Source organism: Oncorhynchus mykiss, chromosome Y (genome assembly GCF_013265735.2).
Source record: "Oncorhynchus mykiss isolate Arlee chromosome Y, USDA_OmykA_1.1, whole genome shotgun sequence".
NCBI classification, from domain to species: domain Eukaryota; kingdom Metazoa; phylum Chordata; class Actinopteri; order Salmoniformes; family Salmonidae; genus Oncorhynchus; species Oncorhynchus mykiss.
This window is the reverse complement of record NC_048593.1, coordinates 22,181,797-22,207,617: the sequence shown is the minus strand read 5'-3', so window position 1 is coordinate 22,207,617 and position 25,821 is coordinate 22,181,797. Positions and strand designations below refer to the sequence as shown.

Below are 25,821 nucleotides of genomic sequence, written 5' to 3'. Positions count from 1 at the left end.
TAAATAGCCCACCCATTTTTACCTACCTCATCCCCATACTGTTTTTATTTATTTACTTTTCTGCTCCTTTGCACACCTGTACATGACCATCTGATAATTTATCACTCCAGTGTTAATCTGCAAAATTGTAATTATTCGCCTACCTCCTCATGCCTTTTGCACACATTGTAGACTCCCCCTTTTTTTCTACTGTGTTATTGACTTGTTAATTGTTTACTCCATGTGTAACTCTGTGTTGTCTGTTCACACTGCTATGCTTTATCTTGGCCAGGTCGCAGTTGCAAATGAGAACTTGTTCTCAACTAGCCTACCTGGTTAAATAAAGGTGAAATAAAAAAATAAAAATAAAAAATGATGGGACCAGTTTTTCCTAATCAGGTCGCATGGTCTTAAACTCCTGGAAAATACTCCTGGCCCTGGGGAGTATGAAAACCCTGTCAATCTGCAGCAACCTTATACTTGTTCGTATGAATTGTATTTAGACTAAACTAACAGGGGGGTTTCCTCACAGAGACAACAACTGATAGACAATATAACTCACACGACTGAGCTTGCTTTATTTGGATTTTGTTTGTATCATGAAGGCCTATGCAACTGTAGGCCTACATTTTTATTTTTTAACTCACAGTCTATTTCATCACGCTTATGTTGATTGATTCATTCCAGTTAGTCCTTTTTAATTGACAAGGTTGGCAGCCTAGCCAGCCCAAGTTTGAATATAAACCAAATAAACCACATTCACATTCACGTTACCAATTTGTTTAACCTGACCAGATGGACAGGGCGCATAGGCTGTATGCAGGGGCTATTATTAGTAGCCTACTGTTGATCAGACTGAACATTTGTCTCATTTGTTGTAACTTAGGCTGCTGCAACTTTTATATAATGAGTTGTTGGTCATGTCTGTCCGGAGTGACTATGTCTTATCTTGGAAAGCCTACATGAGGGTGCATGAAGAAATGTGCTGCGTCAACCTCTCTTTTTAATCTCACTTTTAATGGATGATGCGTTGGAAGTTATCAAATTATTCTGAATTGATTTTGACATCCCTGAAAAGACAGTAGAAACGTCCATATGCTCAGCAAGTAAAGCATCCTAACGTGTGATTACCTTTGCAAGCTCCTTGTAGTTGCCCTTGTTAGCTGAACTTTCCCTTTCATTGTGCCCCTAAGTAAAAGCCAATTCTTTCCGATAAGCTGCTTGTGACCCTGTTTCTTCTTACCGTCTCGTGTTGCGTAGTTTGAATAGGCAGATGTTAGTCCATCTCATGATTAATGCAGCTTTTTCCAACAATTTAGATGTGGGCAATGAGCGGGGTTCTTTAACAAAAAATCCACTACATTGTTAGCATTAGCTAGCCATTCTGATGGAGAAAACTGCGCTCTGGTAGCTAGCTAACATTAAGGTTAGTGCAATTTATTTTTGCCTTGCTAACTCCACACAACAATAAAGTCCCAAAACCAAGAAAGCAATATTATATAATCTACCTCCTCTGTCTCCTGTGGTTTGAAGAAGCTAATTTGAATAATATACAAAACATACTCAACTATCACTCTTCACTCTCAGTCTCTATCCAGTATGTCACCAACTCACCACTCTTCTCAACACATAGAACCCTCATAATGCTCTGTGGCAAAACCCCAATACATCACACTAGGTTGGTTCTCTGATCCTAATCCTATGATTGGATGAACATCATGTCAGTTCACATTGCAAAAGCTTTGATTTGTATTTGTATTTATTATGGATCCCCATTAGCTGCTGCTTTGCAGCAGCTACTCTTCCTGGGGTCCAGCAAAATTAAGGCAGTTTATACAATTTTAAAAACATTACAATACATTCACAGATTTAACAACACACTGTGTGCCCTCAGGTCCCTACTCCACCACTACCACATATCTACAGTAATAAATCCATGTGTGTGTATAGTGCATATCTTATTGCGTGTGTGTGTATACATGTGTCTGTGCCTATGTTTGTGTTGCTTCACAGTCCCCGCTGTTCCATAATTTGTCCCAAATACAATGCTTTTAGTTTTATAAATATGTAGGGCTAACTTATTCCTTGCCACCCACTCTGAAACTAACTGCAAGTCTTTAAGTGTCGCAGTCATTTCAGTCACTGTAGTAGCTGACGTGTATAGTGTTGAGTCATCCAAATACATAGACACTCTGGCTTTACTCAAAGTCAATGGCATGTCGTTAGTAAAGATTGAAAAAAGCAGGGGCCTTAACATCTACCCTGGGGAATTCCTGATTCTACCTGGATTATGTTTGATAGGCGTCCATTAAAGAACACCATCTGTGTTCTGTTAGACAATAAACTCTTTATCCACATTATAGCAGGGGGTGTAAAGCCATAACAAATATGTTTTTCCAGGAGCAGACTATGATCAATAATGTCAAAAGCTGCACTGAAGTCTAACAAGACAGCCCCCACAATCATTGCATCATCACTTTCTCTCAGCCAATCATCAGTCATTTGTGTAAGTTATGTGCTTGTTGAGTGTCCTTCCCTATAAGCGTGCTGAAAGTACGTGGTGAATTTGTTTACTGTGAAATAGCATTGTATCTGGTCAAACACAATTTTTTCCAAAAGTTTACTAAGAGTTGGTGACAGGTTGATTGGTCGGCTATTTGAGTCAGTAAAGGGGGCTTTACTATTCTTGGGTAGCAGAATGACTTTAGCTTCCCTCCAGGCCTGAGGGCACACTATCACGTAGCTAGCAGTGGTGGGTGCGGAGTCAGGCGCAGAGAGCAGAGGGTTCTTTGGGTTTGCCGTATTTATTCCGGTAAGAATAAGGTCACGCCAACAACAACAGGCAAAAATAATGACCTCCCCAAAACAGGACACCAAACAGTCCAAGAACATAACCAAACACAACCATCCACAAACAGAACAGAAAACAAGCCCGCACAAAAGTAGGTGGGCATAGAAGGCTTAAATAGCCCTGAACCAAATACCAAATGAGAAACAGGTGAGACCAATACAGACATAACCAACAGAAAAGGAAAAGGGAATCGGTGGCAGCTAGTAGACCGGTGACGACGACCGCTGAGCGCCGCCCAAACAGGAAGAAGAGCCACCTTTGGTGGAAGTCGTGACACACACACTTTCTAGTCGGTTTAAAATTAAGATGTGGCAAATAGGTTTGGCAATATTATCTGCTATTATTCTCAGTAATTTTCATAAATATGTCAAGTGCAGCATCTGTTTGTTCCTCATCACACCACAGACCATACATATTCTTTACATGATTAACATTAACACTACAAAACTTATTGTATGACCTCTTATAAACTATATTAGGCCCAGCCTTAGGAACGTTGGTTTTCCTAGATATGGCTATTATATTGTGATCACTACATCCTATGGATTTGGATACTGCTTTAAAGCAAATATCTGCAGCATTAATAAAGATGTGATCAATGCATGTTGATGATTCAATACCTGTGTTGTTTGCAGGCACTGGTTACAGTTTGACGTTTTTTCTTGAGTGGGCAACTTGATGAGAGCCAGTCAATGTATAAATCACCCAGAAAATATACTTCTCTGTTGATATTTCACATATATTATCCAGATACTGACTGTTAGCACTTGGTGGTCTATAGCAGCTTCCCACAAGAACAGGCTTTAGGCGAGGCAGATGAACCTGTAGCCATATTACTTCAACAGTATTTAACATTAGATTGTCTCTAAATTTTACAGGAATGTGGTTCTGAATATAGACTGTATGTGTATCATCAAATGTATTATCTAAGTGAGTTTCAGAGATAGTCAGAATATGAATGTCATCTGTTCCAAGCAAGTTATTGACTTCATGGACCTTGTTTCTCAGGCAGCATATGTCAATATGAGCTATTTTTAACACTTTTCTGGGTTGCTTGATTCTTTTAGTGCTTTACTGGGAAGCTTATCAGAAGTAGACTTGCTCATGTTATTTATATTGGAGCTGATAGTGCAGGGTGAGCTGCACAAAGTGGTCTTCCTACTAGGGCACACCGCCTCAGTGCTAACAGTGTAACTCTGGTTCATAGGCTCATGATTACAGCATACAATAGCTTTAGGATAAACAGAGATATTCGGTGCAATTAGGGACACAAATTAAGTTGTGTCAAAGTTACTTACATTGTGTTTGCCAATGCCCCTAGGATCATGTACATTTGATGCAGCATTATGACAACTCATTGTCACAATGGTAAGGATTAACTAAGCTGCTCTTGGACCATTGAAAAGTCAAGATGAGGAGCCAAGAAGGTTTGGATGGACCGTCATTCCTGTAGAGTATCTTCTGTTTCCAGAAGGTGTCAAAGTTCTCTTTAAAAGTGACTTCAGCAAAGCTACAGTAATCTTTCAGCCAGATATGTAATGCCAGCAGTCTGCTGAATCTTTCACACCTGCGGCCCAACAATGGTACTGGACCTGAAATTATTGGCAGTTTTTTTGGATTCTTTTAATGACAAAATCAGTTCTTTAAAATAAATGTTCCGAGCTAGCCCTCCTGATGTCGTTTGACCCCACATGGACTACGACAGTGTCAGCTCCCGGCATCTGTCGTAGAACAGTCGGAAGCAGCCTTGTGATGTCCTGTACTCGTGCTCCTGGGTAGCACAGGGTTTTTGCCTTGGTTGGTTGAGGATATCCTCCGGAAGTGGTAATACTTACCCTGTAGGTCTGTGGAAGAGGGCAAGGGCTACGAGCCTCCTAAATGTTGTATTGAAGTCAATGTAGCCAGGGGAGGATGGTGAACAGCTGTCCTCTGGCTACCGCTACACCATGGTCCTACCCTATAGTGTGTTGTTAAGACTACTGTACTCTATCTTCATTGCAAATGTATCTTCATTGCAAATCAGTGTGTTTTAATCTGGTATTTGATGAAGTGAATATATTTAGTATAGTTTTATCTAAATGAATATTCACTGAGCAGGATGGTCCTCCCCTTCCTCCTCTGAGGAGCCTTCACTGAAGCAGAAGTATAGGTTGTGTCCTAGTAGCAGCTACATTTTGATGTAGTGGTATAGGATCTACTGAATATAATCAACATAATGTAGCGTGGAGCAAAAGCTCACACTTACCAACCCACACATTTAACATTAACGGGCACCTCACGGATCGTGATATACAGTATGATATCTGTGTTGTTCTAAAGGCATGTTGATATTTCTCTCTCAACTGTTGAGTGTCTAACTGCAGGTCAAGAGCACAGACAGGTCCTAGTATGAAACATCACACCTCAGCATCCTCAGAGGACTCAACTACAGCACAGCACAGTGAGCAACTGCAACACAGGGGGAGTGGGGGGCACAAAATGGACGTTTCACTGACTCCACATGCCCTAATCTGGTCTACTCCATTTAGCAATATTATACATGATGAGCTTTTCCCTAAAGTTATTAATCCTATGACAGCAGATCAATCATGTTCTCTCTCGTTATATCTTAAAGACAGAGAATATTGGTTTTACAGCTATGCAAATTCACAGTGGCTGATGTATCCATGAGAGAGATGTGCTTTTTATTCATCTTAAGACCCTACATATCCCTGCTTCTTTAGTCTGGAGTCACTCCACAGGGAGGAGAAAGACTGGGAGCCTGAGGATTCAACTCAGAATGAGACTTGTTGTAGATAAGCTATTGCATTTATGTCTAGCATTAGTTCCGTTCAAAAACTCCTATACAGCTGCATTTCAACAACAAAAATCCAGAGGAAGCAATTGAGAATCTTTGTAATCAAATTATAGAACTCCCTCAATTGTAGCACTTCAAATACCTGTAAACACAAACACAACGCTAAAATAATCCTCCAATCTTATAGAATCAAGGAGGTTAACAAACACATATTTTTTTTGCTGGCTTCAGCTATTGATTTTGTTTCAGGTAGTGATGGTTGTTTTGGTGGAAGATACAGTGACAACATGCCAATAGCCTAGTGATTTTCTGTTGTTGTGTAGAGTGGTCGAGGAGAGCGCCTGAAGCTGCTGCCTTTACTCCGCCAACCCATTCACTCAATATGCAATTGAGGAAAAAGCATTATATTTTATGGCACATTCCATTAACTGAATTATCTCAGAGTGTGATGAATTGGCACACTGTAATAATTACATTTACATAATGTCTTTCCTGGTTCATTTCCGCCCTTACATGTGCTGGTAATTACTGAGTATCACTGTTGCAGGACCCGGTGATATTTCTCCACAGTTGCCTTCTACAGTAAGTTATTGTTTTTGAAGCTGGGGGAACTCGGGATGCTTCACAACTCACAGTGACTCAGTGTAAATTTGTGATTAATTTGAGTCATGGTTCCTGCCATGCGATTCAGTTGCCAGTATGGCATCCATATTAGGAACACCCTAAATTATGTCTGGCTGTAGGAGTTTCTAAAATGGATACCATATCTCAGGCTTCAGTCAGGCACTCCAATATCAAATGAAATCCTGAGCTCTCAGGAAAGCGGTGAGTTACAATATCTTTTTTTTCAAATGTTTCTGGGGTGGGCACTGAAACTCCATTACATCTGTCCCACGAGGAGGCAGTCAACCTGTTCGATATGTTTTAGCTGTCTGTGACAATATGGTCTGACTTTGACCCGCATTTTCCGAGCAAGACCAGGGAAGAATGTAGCAGGTTAGGATAATTAATATGGCAAGTTAGGAGATCTAAAATCAAAACACATTTTATTTGGCACATACACATATTTAGCATATGTTATTGCGGATGTAGTGACATGCTTATGTTCCTTGCTCCAACAGTGCAGAAGTATCTAACAATTCACAACAATACACAAATCTAAAAGTAAAAGAATGTAATTAACCTTTCTAGCGCAGGGGTTCCGCAAGCGGAACACCTCGACAACATTCAGCTGAAAAGGTAGCGCGCAAAATTCAAAAATATTTTTTCGAAATATGTAACTTTCACACATTAATAAGTCCAATACAGCAAATGAAAGATAAACATTTTGTTAATCTACCCATCGTGTCCGATTTAAAAAAAATGCTTTACAGCTAAAGCACAACATATGATTATGTTAGCTCACCGCCAAGTCGAAAAAACACAGCCATTTTTCCAGCCAAAGATAAGAGTCACAAAAAGCAGAAATATAGATTAAAATGAATCACTAACCTTTGATGATCTTCATCAGATGACACTCATAGGACATCATGTTACACAATACATGTATGTTTTGTTCGATAATGTGCATATTTATATCCAAAAATCTCAGTTTACATTGGCGCCTTATGTGCAGTCATGTTTCGATTCCAAAACATCCAGTGATTTTGCAGAAATACTAATAATAAACATTGATAAAATAATTTCTTCCCTGATCTTGGCCAGGACGCGGGTCGCAGACAGATCCTTCTCGGCTGTTGTGGTTGATGTGATTTTTCATAGACTTCATTACCTTCTAAAACTAGCCAGCAAGAATGGAGCTACTGTTGCTAGACATGGGCATACACTTGAAGCCGTTTCAATCGGAACAATTGACTAAGTAGATACAATTTTAAGTAATGGATGCTGACTTCATGTTGTTGTATGGACCTGAATTTCATCCACAGAGCCAAATGTAATCAATCTGGTGTATCCAAGGTTACAGATGAAGTGAGGTCATTGATGAATGCTGGGAATTGAAGTCTCAGGGGATGTAAATGTCTCACAGGCTGTGAGATCACATCAATTGGGCAGTTCGTCAGCGCTTGAGAGGCACAACGCATGAGCAATCATATGTGTTTTTCTTCCTTTATTTGATTTTGATAAGAGGGGGTGCACTTCAATGCGTTCCTTTCAGGCGAAGAGTTCCTTCGATGGGCTGTTTGTATCTCATTTTGCTGCTCTACACTTGAAGTGAAGAGCATTATTTATATGCACGGTGCTTCAACACATATGCACTGATAAGAAACCATTCAAGTTCCACGAAGGGTGGAGATTGTATGAGTTAAAATAGAAATGAACAACAGGAGGGCGAAACAATTGGATAATGTAATATCAACCTGTTATGTAAATATTCCAGTCATGGTAAGATTTCATTTTCAATATATGTGTTTTTTTGGTGGGGCTGGGTCATTTAGCAGACACTCTTATCCAAAGCATATCTTTTCATATATATATTTTTTTTTGTACTGGTGGAATCGACTCCACAACCTTTGCATTTCAAGCGCCATGCTCTACCAACTGAGCCACACAAGTACATTGTCGGACAGAATGCTGGTTGTTTTTAACTGAAACTGCATCTTGAGGACAGATGCTAGGGAATCAAATGTGCACGTCTGTTCTTTAGCTGGAAAGTGTCTAAAGCCTTCAATATTGGGGACAGGTTCCTCTTGCCAAGGGTGACACATAAATCCTTGTTGCCAGGTTACTTCTTGCAGGCACATGCACAAAGTAGCCGTAGTGTGTTCATAAATATTCCCAGCAATTCTCCAGTAGATCACAGTAGATAAGTGAATGTAAATATATTTCAATATTTTGGGCTACACGGGTGTATATCTTAGCCAATTTGTGGCAGTAGAGTCCTGGCATGGCTTCTCTTGGAGCAGCGTGAGATCAGACTGTGACCCACAATGCCTCAGCTGGCACACAGGCAGGGGAAGAAACACATTTATATTTCATACAGGCCCGTGGCAAGAGACTATGCAGAAAAAAACAGCAGAGGCTGGAAATACAAAGAAAGGCAGTGGTAGTCAAAAATAAATCGTTTGACTCTGAACATTACAAGCTCTTGAGAGGCAGGAAATGACAGAAATTAGACAATAAGTACAAGCCCTGGAGAGAAAGTCTTTAGGAGAAGAGAGAGTGTCTGTCTGTGTGTGCGTGCGTGTGCATGTGTGTGTGTGTGTGTGTGTGTGTCTGTGGCTCAGTATTTCTCGAACAGCAGTCCTTTCCCTGGATGTCTGAGACAGTCTTACTATGTGTTTTAAAGCTCCAATCTTTTCCTGCCCACATCTCGCTTGCTTTCCTCTTCTGCCGATCATTACAGGGGACAAAACCCAGCAGATAAGTGCATGACACAGGAGCTGGATGGGTAAGTGGGGCAGAGCAGGCCAAACATTCACACCCACCACACCACCTCTCTCTTTCTCTCTCTCTCTCTGGGCATCATTTGGAAGGAGTGAAATGCTCCAGAAAAGTTCCAATTGGACCCATTTGGAGCTCTCTATTCAGTCAATTTTTCTTGTCATGCCGTTTTCAAAGGCAAAGAGTGAAGATAGGTACCTCTTTTCCCTGCAACGCAGTTTGTAGCACGGCCAGTGCTTTTCTACTCAAGCACTTGGGCAAGGGGAGACTTCTATACTGTAGATATATGTGTGAAAAACACACATACAAAATACACTCTAGGGTTTTCTGTTTATCTACAGGGGGTAGAGGGTTAAGTAGGTGGGCAGAGTTGTGTATGTTGTCGGTCAGGACCCAGTGGGCTCTTGGAGAGTGTGTATCTACTCACCCAACAGCCTGCAGTACACAAGGCAGGACTAATAGAAACAGCTTGATGCACTTTGAGGTAGCTACTAGTTAATTAATTAGCTTGTTTTCCATAAGCTTAACTAGCGTTTTAACTTCCTGACCGATGTCTTGAGATGTTGCTTCAATATATCCACATAATTTTCCTCCCTCATGATGCCATCTATTTTGTGAAGTGCACCAGTCCCTCCTGCAGCAAAGCAGCCCCACACCATGATGCTGCCACCCCCGTGCTTCAGGGTTGGGATGGTGTTCTTCGGCTTGCAAGCCTACCCTTTTTCCTCCAAGCATAACGATGGTCATTATGGCCAAACAGTTCTATTTCTGTTTCATCAGACCAGGGGAAATTTCTCCAAACTGTACGATCTTTGTCCCCATGTGCAGTTGCAAACCGTAGTCGGGCTTTTTTATGGCGGTTTTGGAGCAGTGGCTTCTTCCTTGTTGAGCATTCTTTCAGGTTATGTCAATATAGGACTTGTTTTACTGTGGATATAGATACCTTTGAACCTGTTTCCTCCAGCATCTTCACGGGGTCCTTTGCTGTTGTTCTGGGATTGATTTGCACTTTTAGCATCAAAGTACGTTCATCTCTAGGAAACAGAACGCGTCTCCTTCCTGAGTGGTATGATGGCTGCGTAGTCCCATGGTGTTTATACTTGCGTACTATTGTTTGTACAGATGAACGTGGTACGTTCAGGCATTCAGAAATTGCTCCCAAGGATGAACCAGACTTGTGGAGGTCTATAATTGTTTTTCTGAGGTCTTGGCTGATTTCTTTTGATTTTCCCATGATGTCAAACTAAGAGGCACTGAGTTTGAAGGTAGGTCTTGAAATACATCCACATGTTCACCTCCAATTGACTCAAATTGAGTCAATTAGCCTATCAGAAGCTTCTAAAGCCATGATGGAATTTTCTGGAATTTTCCGAGCTGTTTAAAGGCACAGTCATCTTAGTGTATGTAAACCTCTGACCCACCGGAATTGTGATACATTGAATTATAAGTTAAATAATCTGTCTGTAAACAATTGTTGGAAAGATTACTTGTGTCGAAGTAAAAAAATTTGCACGCCCAATTTTTCAGTTTTTGATTTGTTAAAAAAGTTTGAAATATCCAATAAATGTCGTTCCACTTCATGATTGTGTCCCACTTGTTGTTGATTCTTCACAAAAAAATACAGTTTTATATCTTTATGTTTGAAGCCTGAAATGTGGCAAAAGGTCGCAAAGTTCAAGGGGGCCGAATACTTTCGCAAGGCACTGTAGAATGTACAAAATATTCATCTTTATGGAGAGATTCAATTTGGTCTTTTACATCAAGTTCCAGATGGCTTTTAGAAACACTGCTTTCATCATAGTGATGGGAAGTGCAATGTTTCGTTCCCTAAAATATGTCCATGTTGATTGTGTTTGATGATTTCTCTGGGTCTCATCCCTGTTCCTCTGTGCACACCTTCGGGGTTTTTGGTTTTATTTTATTCTTCCTGAGATGTTCCGGTTCTTGATCTCTTCTATCGCCCTCCTTTACCCTGCCCTCTTGATCTGTTCTCCCTTTGGTCTTGCCTTTCTTCTCCTCTCTCTCTCTCTCTCTCTCTCTCTGTATGGTTTTCTTTCCCCCCAAGTCCATTCTCCATCTCCTCTTTCTCTCTCATGTTGCTGTCTTCTATCCCCCATCTTCCCCTTCATTCAGTCGTCATCTCTGTCCGTCTCCCTCTCACCTGTTTCCTGCCTCCCTCGCCCCACCTCTCCAATTCTCAGCCCACCCCCATTCTCTTTTTTAGTCTTCTCTCTCTTCTCACCATTCTTTCTCTTCTCTCCATTCTCTCTCGTCACGCTCCCAGAGGCGGCACTGTCATGGCTGTGCCATCCCTGGGTGCAGGCTCAGACTGCCCCTCCAGACTCGCCTTGAAACAACAGTAAATTGAATAAATCACAAAGGGAATCAGAGCTGGGGAGTATTCCCATTTCCCTTCCATTTATCTCCGTCTCTTTCAATCCCTCAGCCTGACATGGACAGTGAGAGAGAAAGAGAGTGGAGAGAGAGAGAGAGAGAGAGAGATATTTGGGCTCCCATCCTTTCTCTTCCCCGTGGACTGACTAGAGACTAAAGCAGCAGGGATTTGTAGGCTCTTAAGATTAATGAGAACCACATTTCCCTCATGGATACATCCGCCACCATGAATTTGCATGGCTCTTGTAGATTTGTTTTCTTCCTCTGAAGTCCAAACTTGCAGTACCTTCGTAAGCTGGCCTCATAACTGTTGCCACTCTAGCCTTGCCTGGTTTCCTAGCAGCAAAACCCACCTGAGTGAATAAGAAAAAGTGGGCCTGGTCTGTTGTATGACATCTCATTGTGAATAGATATATTGTGACTCTGTATCAGCATAACAGTCTGATATGAGCATAATTGGCAAAGCCCTGACAGATAAATTGCCTGACAGTCGGATGTCTTGTTAGTCGTGTTACTGTACTTCGCCCTAGCTACCCTGTGTTTTTATGTAGTCGTGGTGGACATTGAATAAGGACAGTTACCGCCATGTCCCCACTGGAGAGTAGAGAGCACTGATCCCCCTGCCATCTTCCTCCTCACTCTCTTTCTGTATCAACGGGTTTCTCACTGATGAGATCTCGAGGGAGGGCTGAGGAAGAGTGGAAATGAGGCAAAGAGGGAGAGAGACAAGGAGGAGGCAAGGAAAAGAGAGGGAGGAGAGCTGGCTGTTTGAGATGTGGAGCGGCCACTTGAAGTAAATCCCCTTCACCTTTCCAGTCTTCTGCACTCCTAGCAGACATATTGAATGTGAGATCCCATTGAGGGCCAGTGTTATGCCAACAAACACTAAATAGAATGCTAACTCCCATGACTGGTTTCTGTTGCCCAACTTTGATCAGGCGGATGCACATATACAGACAAACACGTGTGCAGACAATAGGCTTGGGCGTTATACCGTATACAGTATACCGTATCCCGGTGTATTTGGAAAAAGCCACAGTATGTTTTTTCAATACCGTCAAAACTATTTCTTTGAAGTTTTTAAATAAATGTGAATATTTGTAGCTACTTTTAAGGATATACCTGCAGACAACTTGTGCAATACTTTAGAAGATAAAAAAAGATAGCATTCTTAATTTCACCTGTCAGATAATTTTTCATAATGAAGCTTGACGGTGTCTCCAGTCATGTGGTGTTTGTTTACAAGATATGTGCTTCATGCTCTGTAGTTGTACATATGGTTTGCTAATTTAGTAGCTAGTTAGCTATCTATTTAAGTGATTAGCTTCTTCCAAAATCAAGCATTCGCTTGGTAACAGGAGATAATGCCCTCCTGGACCAAGAGCCTTGCTGGATAGTATTTGTTTTGTGCGTGCAGAAAACTGGGATTAGCATTTTGGACATACTTGTATAGTTTAGGTCACAGACTGTATAAAATGTTTGCAAAGCGCTAGTTAGCATTTAGTTAGCATTCTCTATAAAATTCTACATGTGCTTGTTCGTATTGCTAACCTTCGGATAACAGAGTATCAGTGGGGTTTGAAGACCGTGCCCCTTGTGTTCTGGGCCGCTATTACCAAATATCCCAGTATGGCACAAGGTATCACAATCTGTATCCTAGCACACATACACAGAAAGTTGCGTACACAGATGCGCCCACACGCATGCACAAATGCACACACACGCACACACACGCACACATACACACAAACACACACAGCTGCTGTGTGGCCGTAAGGTTGTCTTCTGGTGTTGGGAGGTGTGAGACAAACAAAAAGGTTTAATGGGTTCGCACACAAGAATATGTCGCTTACTTCATTATTCGATGTGTGAGCCCATGAGATCTACTCATGGACTGGGGCACTGCGCAAGTGGCTGTCCAATGCTTCTAAGACACTGTTAACCCACTGTCACTGCAGATAAGGGACTAGGGGAGATAAGGAAGATCCTGAAGGGGAAAATAAGGACACAGAGGCTTTGGCTCATATTGAGCTGCAAGTGAGAAGCTAGCTTGGGCGTTCAGTGGAGAGAAAGACCCTCGGTCTCAGAAGTGCCTCCAACATTGTCCTAAGGAAAGGAAAGTATAATATGTAAAGTGTCAAGTAAAGGAAATAAGTAAAGGAAACAAAAGTATTATTCTGAAAGCCTAGTGCTGTTAGTAGCTATTACTTCAGGTACTGTAATCTTTTAAATCCTCCATATTCAGCTATCTGCAATAAGCTACACTATATACATATACAAAAGTATGTGGACACCCCTTCAAATTTGTGTATAAAATTGAGCTCGCAGCCATGCAATCTCCATAGACAAACATTGGCAGTAAAACGGCCTTACTGAAGAGCTCAGTGACCTTCAACATGGCACTGTCAGAGGATGCCACCTTTCCAAGAGTTAATTAGTCAAATGTCTGCCCTCCTAGAGCTTCCCCGGTCAACTCTAAGTGCTGTTACTGTGAAGTGGATACGTCTAGGAGCAACAACGGCTAAGCCGCGAAGTAGTAGGCCATATAAGCTCACAGATTGGGGCCGCCGAGTGCTGAAGCAGGTAGGGCACAAAATTAATCTGTCATTGGTTGCAACACTCACTACCGAGTTCCAAACTGCCTCTGAAAGCAACGCCAGCACAATAACTGTTCGTCGGGAGCATCATGAAATGGGTTTCCATGGCTGAGCAGTCGCTCACAAGCCTAACATCACCAAGCACAATGCCAAGCGGCGGTTGGAGTGGTGTAAAGCTCGCTGTCATTGGACTCTGGAGCAGTGAAAATGTATTCTCTGGAGTGATGAATCACACTTCACTACCTGGCAGTCCGACGGGCGTATCTGGGTTTGGCGGATGCCAGGAAATGCTACCTGCCCCAATGCATAGTGCCAACTGTAAAGTTTGGTGGAGGAGCAATCGGCCTAGTCCTCTCAGTTCCAGTGAAAGTAAATCTGAACTTAGGTATCGGCGTCCCGTCAATGGGACAGTTCTAAATCATGCAGCACCTTGTGTCACGATCGTAGATTTTACAGAAATAACAAATGTTGATACAAATAAGTGTCTTATATCAGCTGAAAGCTTACATTTTTGTTAATATAACTGCACTGTCCAATTTACAGTAGCTATTACTGCGACAAAATGCCATGCTATTGTTTGAGGAGAGTTCCTAACAACAAAACACTTTTTACACCGCGATAAATTCACCTCTGAAGGTGAAATGTGTACTTACATTCTGAAATATTGCTCTGATCCAAAGGGTCATCCAAAGGGTCCCTGAGATAACATGGGGTGTCGTTTTGTTAGATAAAATTATTTTTCACATCCTAAAAAGGTCCATATAGTATGCACGATCGATTTTGTATTTACACTCGTTCAATTTGCAAAGAAAGGAATCTGTGAAAATCTAACCCTAAATGTTGTTTCAACCGGTTAAATCACATGTGTATGTATTCTTCAGAGATCCTAGAACGCAACCAGACTTCACTATATCAATAAGGGTGTAGTATATCCTATAGGACACCATATTTGGTCAGAGAGCGATGCCTTCATTGCACGCCGATAACGCGGGCGGTCTTCACTTGAACAACTCTAACTTTCTCTCCAGAAATAAGTCTCTCACTGTTGCCGCCTGCTACCGACCCCCCTCAGCTCCCAGCTGTGCCCTGGACACCATTTGTGAATTGATCGCCCCCCATCTAGCTTCAGAGTTTGTTCTGTTAGGTGACCTAAACTGGGATATGCTTAACACCCCGGCAGTCCTACAATCTAAGCTAGATGCCCTCAATCTCACTCAAATCATCAAGGAACCCACCAGGTACAACCCTAACTCTGTAAACAAGGGCACCCTCATTGACGTCATCCTGACCAACTGGCCCTCCAAATACACCTCCGCTGTCTACAACCAGGATCTCAGCGATCACTGCCTCATTGCCTGTATCCGCTACGGAGCCGCAGTCAAACGACCACCCCTCATCACTGTCAAACGCTCCCTAAAACACTTCTGTGAGCAGGCCTTTCTAATCGACCTGGCCCGGGTATCCTGGAAGGACATTGACCTCATCCCGTCAGTTGAGGATGCCTGGTCTTTCTTTAAAAGTAACTTCCTCACCATTTTAGATAAGCATGCTCCGTTCAAAAAATGCAGAACTAAGAACAGATATAGCCCCTGGTTCACTCCAGACCTGACTGCCCTCGACCAGCACAAAAACATCCTGTGGCGGACTGCGCTAACATCGAATAGTCCCCGCGATATGCAACTGTTCAGGGAAGTCAGGAACCAATACACACAGTCAGTCAGGAAAGCTAAAGCCAACTTCTTCAGGCAGAAGTTTGCATCCTGTAGCTCCAACTCCAAAAAGTTCTGGGACACTGTGAAGTCCATGGAGAACAAGAGCACCTCCTCCCAGCTGCCCACTGCACTGAGACTAGGTAACATGGTCACCACCGATAAATCCATGATTATCGAAAACTTCAACAAGCATTTCTCAACGGCTGGCCATGCCTTCCGCCTGGCTACTCCAACCTCGGACAACAGCTCCCCCCCCCCGCAGCTACTCGCCCAAGCCTCTCCAGGTTCTCCTTTACCCAAATCCAGATAGCAGATGTCCTGAAAGAGCTGCAAAACCTGGACCCGTACAAATCAGCTGGGCTGGACAATCTGGACCCTCTATTCCTGAAACTATCCGCCGCCATTGTCGCAACCCCTATTACCAGCCTGTTCAACCTCTCTTTCATATCGTCTGAGATCCCCAAGGATTGGAAAGCTGCCGCAGTCATCCCCCTCTTCAAAGGGGGCGACACCCTGGACCCAAACTGTTACAGACCTATATCCATCCTGCCCTGCCTATCTAAGGTCTTCGAAAGCCAAGTCAACAAACAGGTCACTGACCATCTTGAATCCCACCGTACCTTCTCCGCTGTGCAATCTGGTTTCCGAGCCGGTCACGGGTGTACCTCAGCCACGCTCAAGGTACTAAACGATATCATAACCGCCATCGATAAAAGACAGTACTGTGCAGCCGTCTTCATAGACCTTGCCAAGGCTTTCGACTCTGTCAATCACCGTATTCTTATCGGCAGACTCAGTAGCCTCGGTTTTTCGGATGACTGCCTTGCCTGGTTCACCAATTACTTTGCAGACAGAGTTCAGTGTGTCAAATCGGAGGGCATGCTGTCCGGTCCTCTGGCAGTCTCTATGGGGGTGCCACAGGGTTCAATTCTCGGGCCGACTCTTTTCTCTGTATATATCAATGATGTTTCTCATGCTGCGGGCGATTCCCTGATCCACCTCTACGCAGACGACACCATTCTATATACTTCCGGCCCGTCCTTGGACACTGTGCTATCTAACCTCCAAACGAGCTTCAATGCCATACAGCACTCCTTCCGTGGCCTCCAACTGCTCTTAAACGCTAGTAAAACCAAATGCATGCTTTTCAACCGTTCGCTGCCTGCACCCGCACGCCTGACCAGCATCACCACCCTGGATGGTTCCGACCTTGAATATGTGGACATCTATAAGTACCTAGGTGTCTGGCTAGACTCTAAACTCTCCTTCCAGACCCATATCAAACATCTCCAATCGAAAATCAAATCAAGAGTCGGCTTTCTATTCCGCAACAAAGCCTCCTTCACTCACGCCGCCAAACTTACCCTAGTAAAACTGACTATCCTACCGATCCTCGACTTCGGCGACGTCATCTACAAAATTGCTTCCAACACTCTACTCAGCAAACTGGATGCAGTTTATCACAGTGCCATCCGTTTTGTCACTAAAGCACCTTATACCACCCACCACTGCGACTTGTATGCTCTAGTCGGCTGGCCCTCGCTACATATTCGTCGCCAGACCCACTGGCTCCAGGTCATCTACAAGTCCATGCTAGGTAAAGCTCCGCCTTATCTCAGTTCACTGGTTACGATGGCAACACCCATCCGTAGCACGCGCTCCAGCAGGTGTATCTCACTGATCATCCCTAAAGCCAACACCTCATTTGGCCGCCTTTCGTTCCAGTTCTCTGCTGCCTGTGACTGGAACGAATTGCAAAAATCGCTGAAGTTGGAGACTTTTATCTCCCTCACCAACTTCAAACATCTGCTATCTGAGCAGCTAACCGATCGCTGCAGCTGTACATAGTCTATTGGTAAATAGCCCACCCATTTTCACCTACCTCATCCCCATACTGTTTTTATTTATTTATTTTTATTTTTCTGCTCTTTTGCACACCAATATCTCTACCTGTACATAACCATCTGATCATTTATCACTCCAGTGTTAATCTGCATAATTGTAATTATTTGCCTACCTCATGCCTTTTGCACACAATGTATATATAGACTCCCCTTTTTTTCTACTGTGTTATTGACTTGTTAATTGTTTACTCCATGTGTAACTCTGTGTTGTCTGTTCACACTGCTATGCCTTATCTTGGCCAGGTCGCAGTTGCAAATGAGAACTTGTTCTCAACTAGCCTACCTGGTTAAATAAAGGTGAAATAAAAATAAAAAATAAAAAGCACCAATCTGGGTCAAACAAAGCTAGCTACATAGCCAATGAGCTGGGCTTTACGGGAGTATCCAGACACCCTGTGTATGTAGTAAAATGTAGCTACTAACCTTTTGCGACAGCATGCCTTTTCCTTTTGGACAAAAATTCTAAGAATATTCAGAGTTATGAAAACTGGTTGTTTTGCAAATGTTGAACTTATAATATGGCTACTAATACTGTAAAAGTTCAATCAAAGTCCAAGAATAGAGATTTGACGATATTCTTTCTGAATAATGTAATTTGAATGCAATTTTTTCCTTCACAATTTGTCCAAATGTAACTGGATGACATCACACTAAATGTCATGTAGTTCGCTCATGTTTCAAGTTATCCATCTGAAACTTTGCACATACACTGCTGCCATCTTGTGGACACCATCGGATTTACAACCAGGGTGATGGCTAGAACTGGGACCTTTTTCTTGCATTTCAACAATGGTGGTAGAAAAACAACGGTTTGGTTTTTTTCTTTGTATTTTCTTCTACAAGATCTATTGTGTTATATTCTCCTACATTTAATTCACATTTCCACAAACTTCAACGTGTTTGCTTTCAAATGGTACCAATAATATGCATATCCTTGCTTCAGAGCCTGAGCTAAAGGCAGTTAGATTTGGTATGTCATTTTAGGCGAAAATTGCAAAAAAGTGGGATATCCCTAAGAAGTTTTAACGCACGCTACAGCATATTTTAGACGATTCTGTGCTTCCAACTTTGTGGCAGCAGTTTGGGTAAGGCCCATTCCTGTTTCAGCATGACAATGCCCCCGTGCACAAAGCGAGGTCCAAGATTTTCACAGAGCATTTCGCTACACTCGCATTAACATCTGCTAACCATGTGTATGTGACAAATACAATTTGATTTGATTAGATTTGATTTGATTTGAACAGAAATTATATTTTGAGATCAATGTGGGATAATTTTTTTATTAGGTCATTTTTTTTAATTACTTTTTTGTTGTACTTTTTACCCCTTTTTTCTCCCGAATTTCAAGATATCCAATTGATAGTTACAGTCTTGTCCCATTGCTTTAACTCCCGTACGGACTCGGGAGAGGTGAAGGTCGAGAGCCATGCATCCTCTGAAACACAACCCTGCCAAGCCTCACTGCTTCTTGACACACTGCTTGCTTATCCTGAAAGCCAGCCGCACCAATGTGTCGGAGGAAACACCGTACAGCTGACGACCGAAGTCAGCATGCATGCGCCCAGGCAGCCACAAGGAGTCGCTAGAGCGCGATGCGACAAGGACATCCTGGCCGGCCAAACCCTACCAAAACGACGATTGACCAATTGTGCGCCACGGTCTCCCGCTCGAGGTCGGCTGTGACACAGCCTGGGATCGAACCCGGGTCTGTGGTGACAGTGCCTTAGACCTCTGCTCCACTCAGGAGGCCCAGTGTGGAAGAACATGACTGACCTGCACAGAGTCCTGACCTCAACTCCATCGAACACCTTTGGGATGAATTGGAACACCGACTGCAAGCCTAATTGCCCAACATCAGTGCCCGACCTCACTAATGCTCTTATGGCAAGTCCACGCAGCAATATTCCAACATCTAGTGTAAAGCCTTCCCAGAAGAGTGGAGGCTGTTATAGCAGCAAAGGGGGGACCAACTCCATGTTAATGCCCATGATTTTGGAATGAGATGTTGGACAAGCAGGTGTCCACATACCTTTGGTCCTGTAGTATGTCTCATACCTGCATCTCCAACCATTTTCTGCTATGAAGGAAATTGACTTCCAGTTTGGTAGTTCAACTTTTGAAATTACATAATTTTTTCTTCCTGACAACATTCCTAGCTTTGTGTTTTGTAACTATTAGAAACCTGTTTTGACTGTTGACTTGCTCAATTCAGAGCTTTGCTGTAATACCAAAAAAAGAAAAAAAAGAACCACAATTATAAAAGGACAACATGCATCTTTCCCCTAAGTGATATCAATTGATGATATCTTCATACAGAGACAAGAGAGACACACAGAGGCTCAGCACACAGGCATGATTTAAAGCTAATCTCAACAAACATATTGGATTTAGAAGACAATATCAATAGCCAATAGCCAGTCACAGGGTGTGTGTGTGTGTGTGTGTGTGTGTGTGTGTGTGTGTGTGTGTGTGTGTGTGTGTGTGTGTGTGTGTGTGAGAAAGGCAGTTACACAGATAGGGGGAGAGAGAGAGAGCATGATAAAGTATATGGATAGCAGTTGCCGAACACACTAAAGAGACAAACGATTTGTTTGAAGAGGTGCGCCACGGGGCATCACAGGGCTTATTTGGGATAGCATCTCCGCCTCCCCGATAGAACAAAGTGAGCGCCAAGGGGCCATGCAATATGTATGGGCCCAGTTAACCTCCTTCCTTCACACATTCAGGCAGGCAGCCACTCCTCAGTCATGGCAGGTCAGGGCTTAAGTGGCTGCTCCCCACATGGCCCGCCCAGTCTGTTTGTTTTCTGAGTTTAGGCCTGTGGATTAGCCAAGTGAACCGTCGTAGGCCCAATGGGGAATTCTCAGTGCATTTACTGTCTTAGCGTAGCACTCTTGCTAGCTGGCTAGTGCTTCATATGCAGCGTCTCACTGTCATTAGATGAGCCGTCTCATTGAGTCTTCCCAGGCTCATGGAACCCTCCGCTGGGGTTTCTGCATGCCACACTCATACATTATGTGTTCAAGTGGACGTGAAGGAGCCAAGAGTGAGCTGTCCGTTATATGGTTATATCATTCCTTGTTCAAGATGTGGGCATTAGTAAAGGACATGGTGCATAGTATCGTGTGTTTCACCACTGCTAAGTGGATTTTAAAGGGCAGAGGGCATACTCGAGTGTACTGTATGTATGGCCACTGTTTAAGATGTGGAGGTTACATAATGTAAAGCATTGGGTAGTAAAGAAGCGTAAATGCATTCTCTGTTTATGTTTGCCCATTGTTAAAGAAGCACAAATACACTCATCTAGTGTTAAGAAGGTGATAGACAGTAGCATTAGTTTTGAGCTTTTAAATTCCAACTTTAATGCTGTCTGACTTTTATTCTACAACTTTTTATTTCAGCACTTTAGTTATTTCTCTCATTGGCATTCCCTGAGTGTTCCCGGCAAATATATGTTTGATAATAATTCATGATGTGAGCACACCTGAAAGACATACTGACAGACAGAAAGACAGAGCTGGGGAGGTTGAGAAATGACCCTGTCTGTGGAGTGCGCTATACCGCTGTGAGCCGGGCCACATCTATCTCCGAACCCCCCTCTCTGTCGCTCACTTTAGGCCGCTCCGCTCCTGCACACACTGCACTGCGAGTAAATAGCCCATGTCCAGATGTATCATCGCTCCTCCGAGAGACTCCCAGGTCTACATATCTCACTTTAATTGAACTTTTGATGCATTGCGGGCCATGGGGGAACAGCACTCCGCTTGGTAATGGAGGCTCTAGATAAATGGTCGCTTCCCTCTGTGTTTTTTAGGGATAGGTTTAGTTTTTTTTGTTGTGCTGAGGAAACAATGGGAAGAATATTCTCTCTCATTTCTTGTCTCGGTGGCGCAAATGGGGCAGAACATGTTTAGATGGGTCATATGAGTCCCCCGAGGGTTGGATATTTTCTGCAGAGTAGAAGGAAATGTGCCTGGGCCGCACTGCAACTCCTCACTACCATCTCATATTGGTTTTCAAAGGGGGCTATGCAAACAATGCCCATTACCTATTGTAAACTGGAGCGCTCTATTTTGGAAGATTAACTGGAAAGAAATGGGCCCATTTTTTCTTCTCATCTGTAGTCCTTTGTGCTTTGAGTCCATTACAGCAGCCCAATTCAGCAGTGATACCCACTTTGAAATAGTGCAAAGCTTCTGGGGTATTTTCTTGTTCAGATGTGAATTGCACAACTGCTTCTTCATGCCAAACTTGACAACATTTAAAAAAGGTTATTTCTTCAGGGGTTGAAATGTAATTTAACTTCATCCAGTAAGCATAACATAATTCACTTTGTTTCTTATTCTAGGGGCATAGTGGGCATGAATGCAAATGTATCATCATCAGCATAACTTCCTGTTTCTTCTCCTCTTTCCTATTAGACATGTGCGGAAAGTCATTAACCTATTTACCTTATAGCCTATGAGCATGGCACAATAATGCACATTCCTCAAGCTTGATGTTTAACCTATGGACTCACTTTTGCAATTATCACCTTCCTCTCTATCAACCAATGGGTGTAAATCTTGGGATGTATTATATGTCAATTTTCCCATGTTCTCTTACTTTCTGTTTTTCAGCAACAGTTTTCAACAACCATCCACCTCCTCACCAGCTATATACAATAACCTTAAGGCCTGTCATGGGGGCGGGGGGGTTATGCCAGCAGTCCCGCATAGGGCTACCTGCCATCACATCACATGGCGCCGAGGATCTTCCCTCGGAGACAAGGCCATTCCCCAAACTATTTTATAAAACGTCATATTGCATTCTGTCTTTGTTGTTCCTTCAGTTAAGCGTGTATTCCATTGAACTAGGGATGAAGTGTTCAACAGTGCGGCAAGGGGCAGCCCATTGAAGGGGGATTCCTGTAGAGATGAAAGGTTGTTGAACTGAGGCAGTCAGAAAGTCAGAGCCCATCTTCTTTTCAACAACCTATGTACTTATAGGAGGTGGAAATGTACTGAAAACAGTGCACCAAATAAGTACCAATGTATCTACTGTGACTAGGCTTTGTAATTTACAGTGCTTGACACAAAATGCATTTTGATTTAGACTGAGTCTAGCGTGAGTCAGCTGTTCAGTCTAAAATACTCTAAATGAATCAAACTTTGCAAACTTGTTTTGTCACCTTCTCTGTTCCAATCAATTGGGGTATCTGATATCAAACTGCCCAGATGTATAGCCCTCAAAGTCACAGTCAGTAATTAAAGTAGATTCAAGGTATTTCATCATTTTTATTATATATGCATTCTAAATGCAGCTTTGATGCAAAGCAGTTGTTTTTTAATATACAATATACATGCTGAACAAAGTATTTTCACAACCCGGCTATCATTCAAATGTGTTTGTTTGCTTTACTCTTCCCTGTTTGCATTTACAACACACCAGTGCCTGTTTCTCATGCTTTGTAAACCAACCCTCTCTAAGTGTGAAACCTTTTAACAGATCTCACATCTCGTTGTTTTATCCCTCCCACAGCCCTTGACCCCAAGCAGGAGACAGTGGATGCATTGATGCGACGGTTTAAGGAGAGTTTCCGTACTAACACCACCCCGGAGATCTCCCACTTTCAACACAACGTCACACACAACTCTTCTACAGGACGCAACAGAGGCCCAAGCCACACCAGAGGTAAGACTAAGGCTCATTAGTCACTGTTCTGACTTGCCTAGTTAAATAAAGGTTAAATAAATAAATACAATATTCAGTATGAAAGCCTTTTATCAATGTACAGAGAGCACATTTCTTTCAAGGTTGACACCCACCATGTACACTATCGTTCAAAAGTTTGGGGTCACTTAGAAATGTCCTTGTTTTTGAAAGAAAATAACGTTTTTTGTCCATTAAAATAACATTAAATTGATCAGAAATACAGTGTAGACATTGTTAATGTAAATTAGCTGGAAATTGAATATTTGTTATGGAATATCTGTAACGATCGTCTTCGGGAGAAAAAGCAGGGCGGCTCCGGACAGACTGCCGGCTCTGGCGGCTCAGGACAGACTGGCGACTCTGGTGGCTCAGGGCAGACGGGAGACTCTGGCGGCTCAGGACAGACGGGAGACTCTGGCGGCTCAGGACAGACGGGAGACTCTGGCGGCTCAGGACAGACGGGAGACTCTGGCGGCTCAGGACAGACGGGAGACTCTGGCGGCTCAGGACAGACGGGAGACTCTGGCGGCTCAGGACAGACAGGAGACTCTGGCGGCTCAGGACAGACGGGAGACTCTGGCGGCTCCGGACAGACGGGAGACTCTGGCGGCTCAGGACAGACGGGAGACTCTGGCGGCGCTGGGCAGGAGGAAGGCTCTGGCAGCGCTGGACAGGTGGGAGCACCTGTAGGGAGAAGACGGAGAGACAGCCTGGTGCGGGGGGCTGCCACAGGAGGGCTGGTGCGTGGAGGTGGCACCGGATAGACTGGACCGTGCAGGTGCACTGGAGCTCTTGAGCACCGAGCCTGCCCAACCTTACCTGGTTGAATGCTCCCCATAGCCAGGCCAGTGCGGCGAGGTGGAATAGCCCGCACTGGGCTGTGCTGGCAAACCGGGGACACTATGCGTAAGACTGGTGCCATGTACGCCGGCCCGAGGAGACGCACTGGATACCAGATGCGTAGAGCTGGCTTTATGGCACCTGGCTCGATGCCCACTGTAGCCCGGCCGATACAAGGAGCTGGAATGTACCGCACCGGGCTATGCACACGCACCGGGGACACCGTGTGCTCCACCGCATAACACGGTGCCTGCCTGGTCCCTCTCGCTCTCCGAAGTTGCCGCAGGTCTCCTACCTGACTTCGCCACACTCCCCCTGTGCCTCCCCCAAGACATTTTTGGGGCTGCCTCTCGGGCTTCCTTGATCGTCGTGCCAACTCCATACGCCGGTATCCCTCCTCACACTGCTCCAGAGAATCCCAGGCGGGCTCCGGCACTCTCCCTGGGTCGACCGACCACCTGTCTATCTCTTCCCAAGTTGTGACATAGTCCAGATCTCGCTCCCATGTCCAGGAGTCCTGCGATCGCTGCTGCTGCTGCCCGTTACCACACTGCTTGGTCCTTTTTTGGTGGGTGGTTCTGTAACGATCGTCTTCGGGAGAAAGGTAGGAGGACCAAAGCGCAGCGTGATAAGTGTTCATGGTGTAATATTTAATGAAACGAACTGAACACTGAAATACAAAACAATAAAGTGAACGAAAAAAAATCGAAACAGTACCGTGTGGACCAAACACTCACACGGAAAACAAAAACCCACAACCCAAAAGTGAAACCCAGGCTACCTAAATATGATTCTCAATCAGGGACAACAATTGACAGCTGCCTCTGATCGAGAACCATCCTAGGTCGAACTCAAAACCTAACATAGAGAAACAAACATAGACTGCCCACCCCAACTCACGCCCTGACCATACTAAAACAAAGACAATAACAAAGGAACTAATATCTACATAGGCGTACAGAGGCCCACTATCAGCAACCATCACTCCTGTGTTCCAATGGCACGTTGTGTTAGCTAATCCAAGTTGATCATTATAAAAGGCTAATTGATCATTAGAAACCCTTTTGCAATTATGTTAGCACAGCTGAAAACTGTTTCCTGATTAAAAAAGCAATAAAACTGGCCTTTAGACAATTGCATCAGCAATTGTGGGTTAAATTACAGGCTCAAAATGGCCAGAAACACAAAGACCTTTCTTCTGAAACCTCTTCATTCTATTCTTGTTCTGATAAATGAAGGCTATTCCATGCGGGAAATTGTCAAGAAACTGAATATCTCGTGCAACTCCCTTCACAGAACAGCGCAAACTGGCTCTAACAGGAATAGAAAGAGGAGTGTGAGACCCCGGTGCACAATTGAGCAAGAGGACAAGTACATTAGAGTGTCCAGTTTGAGAAACAGACACCTCACAAGTCTTCAAGTGGCAGCTTCATTAATAGTACCCACAAAACACCAGTCTCAACGTCAACAGTGAAGAGGTGACTCCGGGATGCTGGCCTTCTAGGCAGATATCAACTATTTTTATACTTTAGAACCGGAACCCCCATCAGAATCTAGCCAGCTAACTAGCTACAAGCTAGTTGGCAGTTAGCCACTGCTAGCGGTCCTCACCGTTATCTCGGACATCAGCCAGCCTCAACCCGGTCAATTCCTGCCAGTCTGCACAGCGCGA

The 25,821-nt window shown here is 43.6% G+C and overlaps 1 protein-coding gene across 1 annotated transcript in view; it reads left to right on the top strand.

Moving 5' to 3' along the window:
- LOC110509815 (astrotactin-2) overlaps nt 1-25,821 on the top strand; it is a 457,880-nt gene that overhangs the window by 129,889 nt on the left and 302,170 nt on the right. Inside the window, exon 4 of the mRNA XM_036967227.1 lies at nt 23,136-23,288. Within this exon, the coding sequence (XP_036823122.1) occupies nt 23,136-23,288 (153 nt within the window). The remainder of the gene's footprint in view (nt 1-23,135; nt 23,289-25,821) is intronic.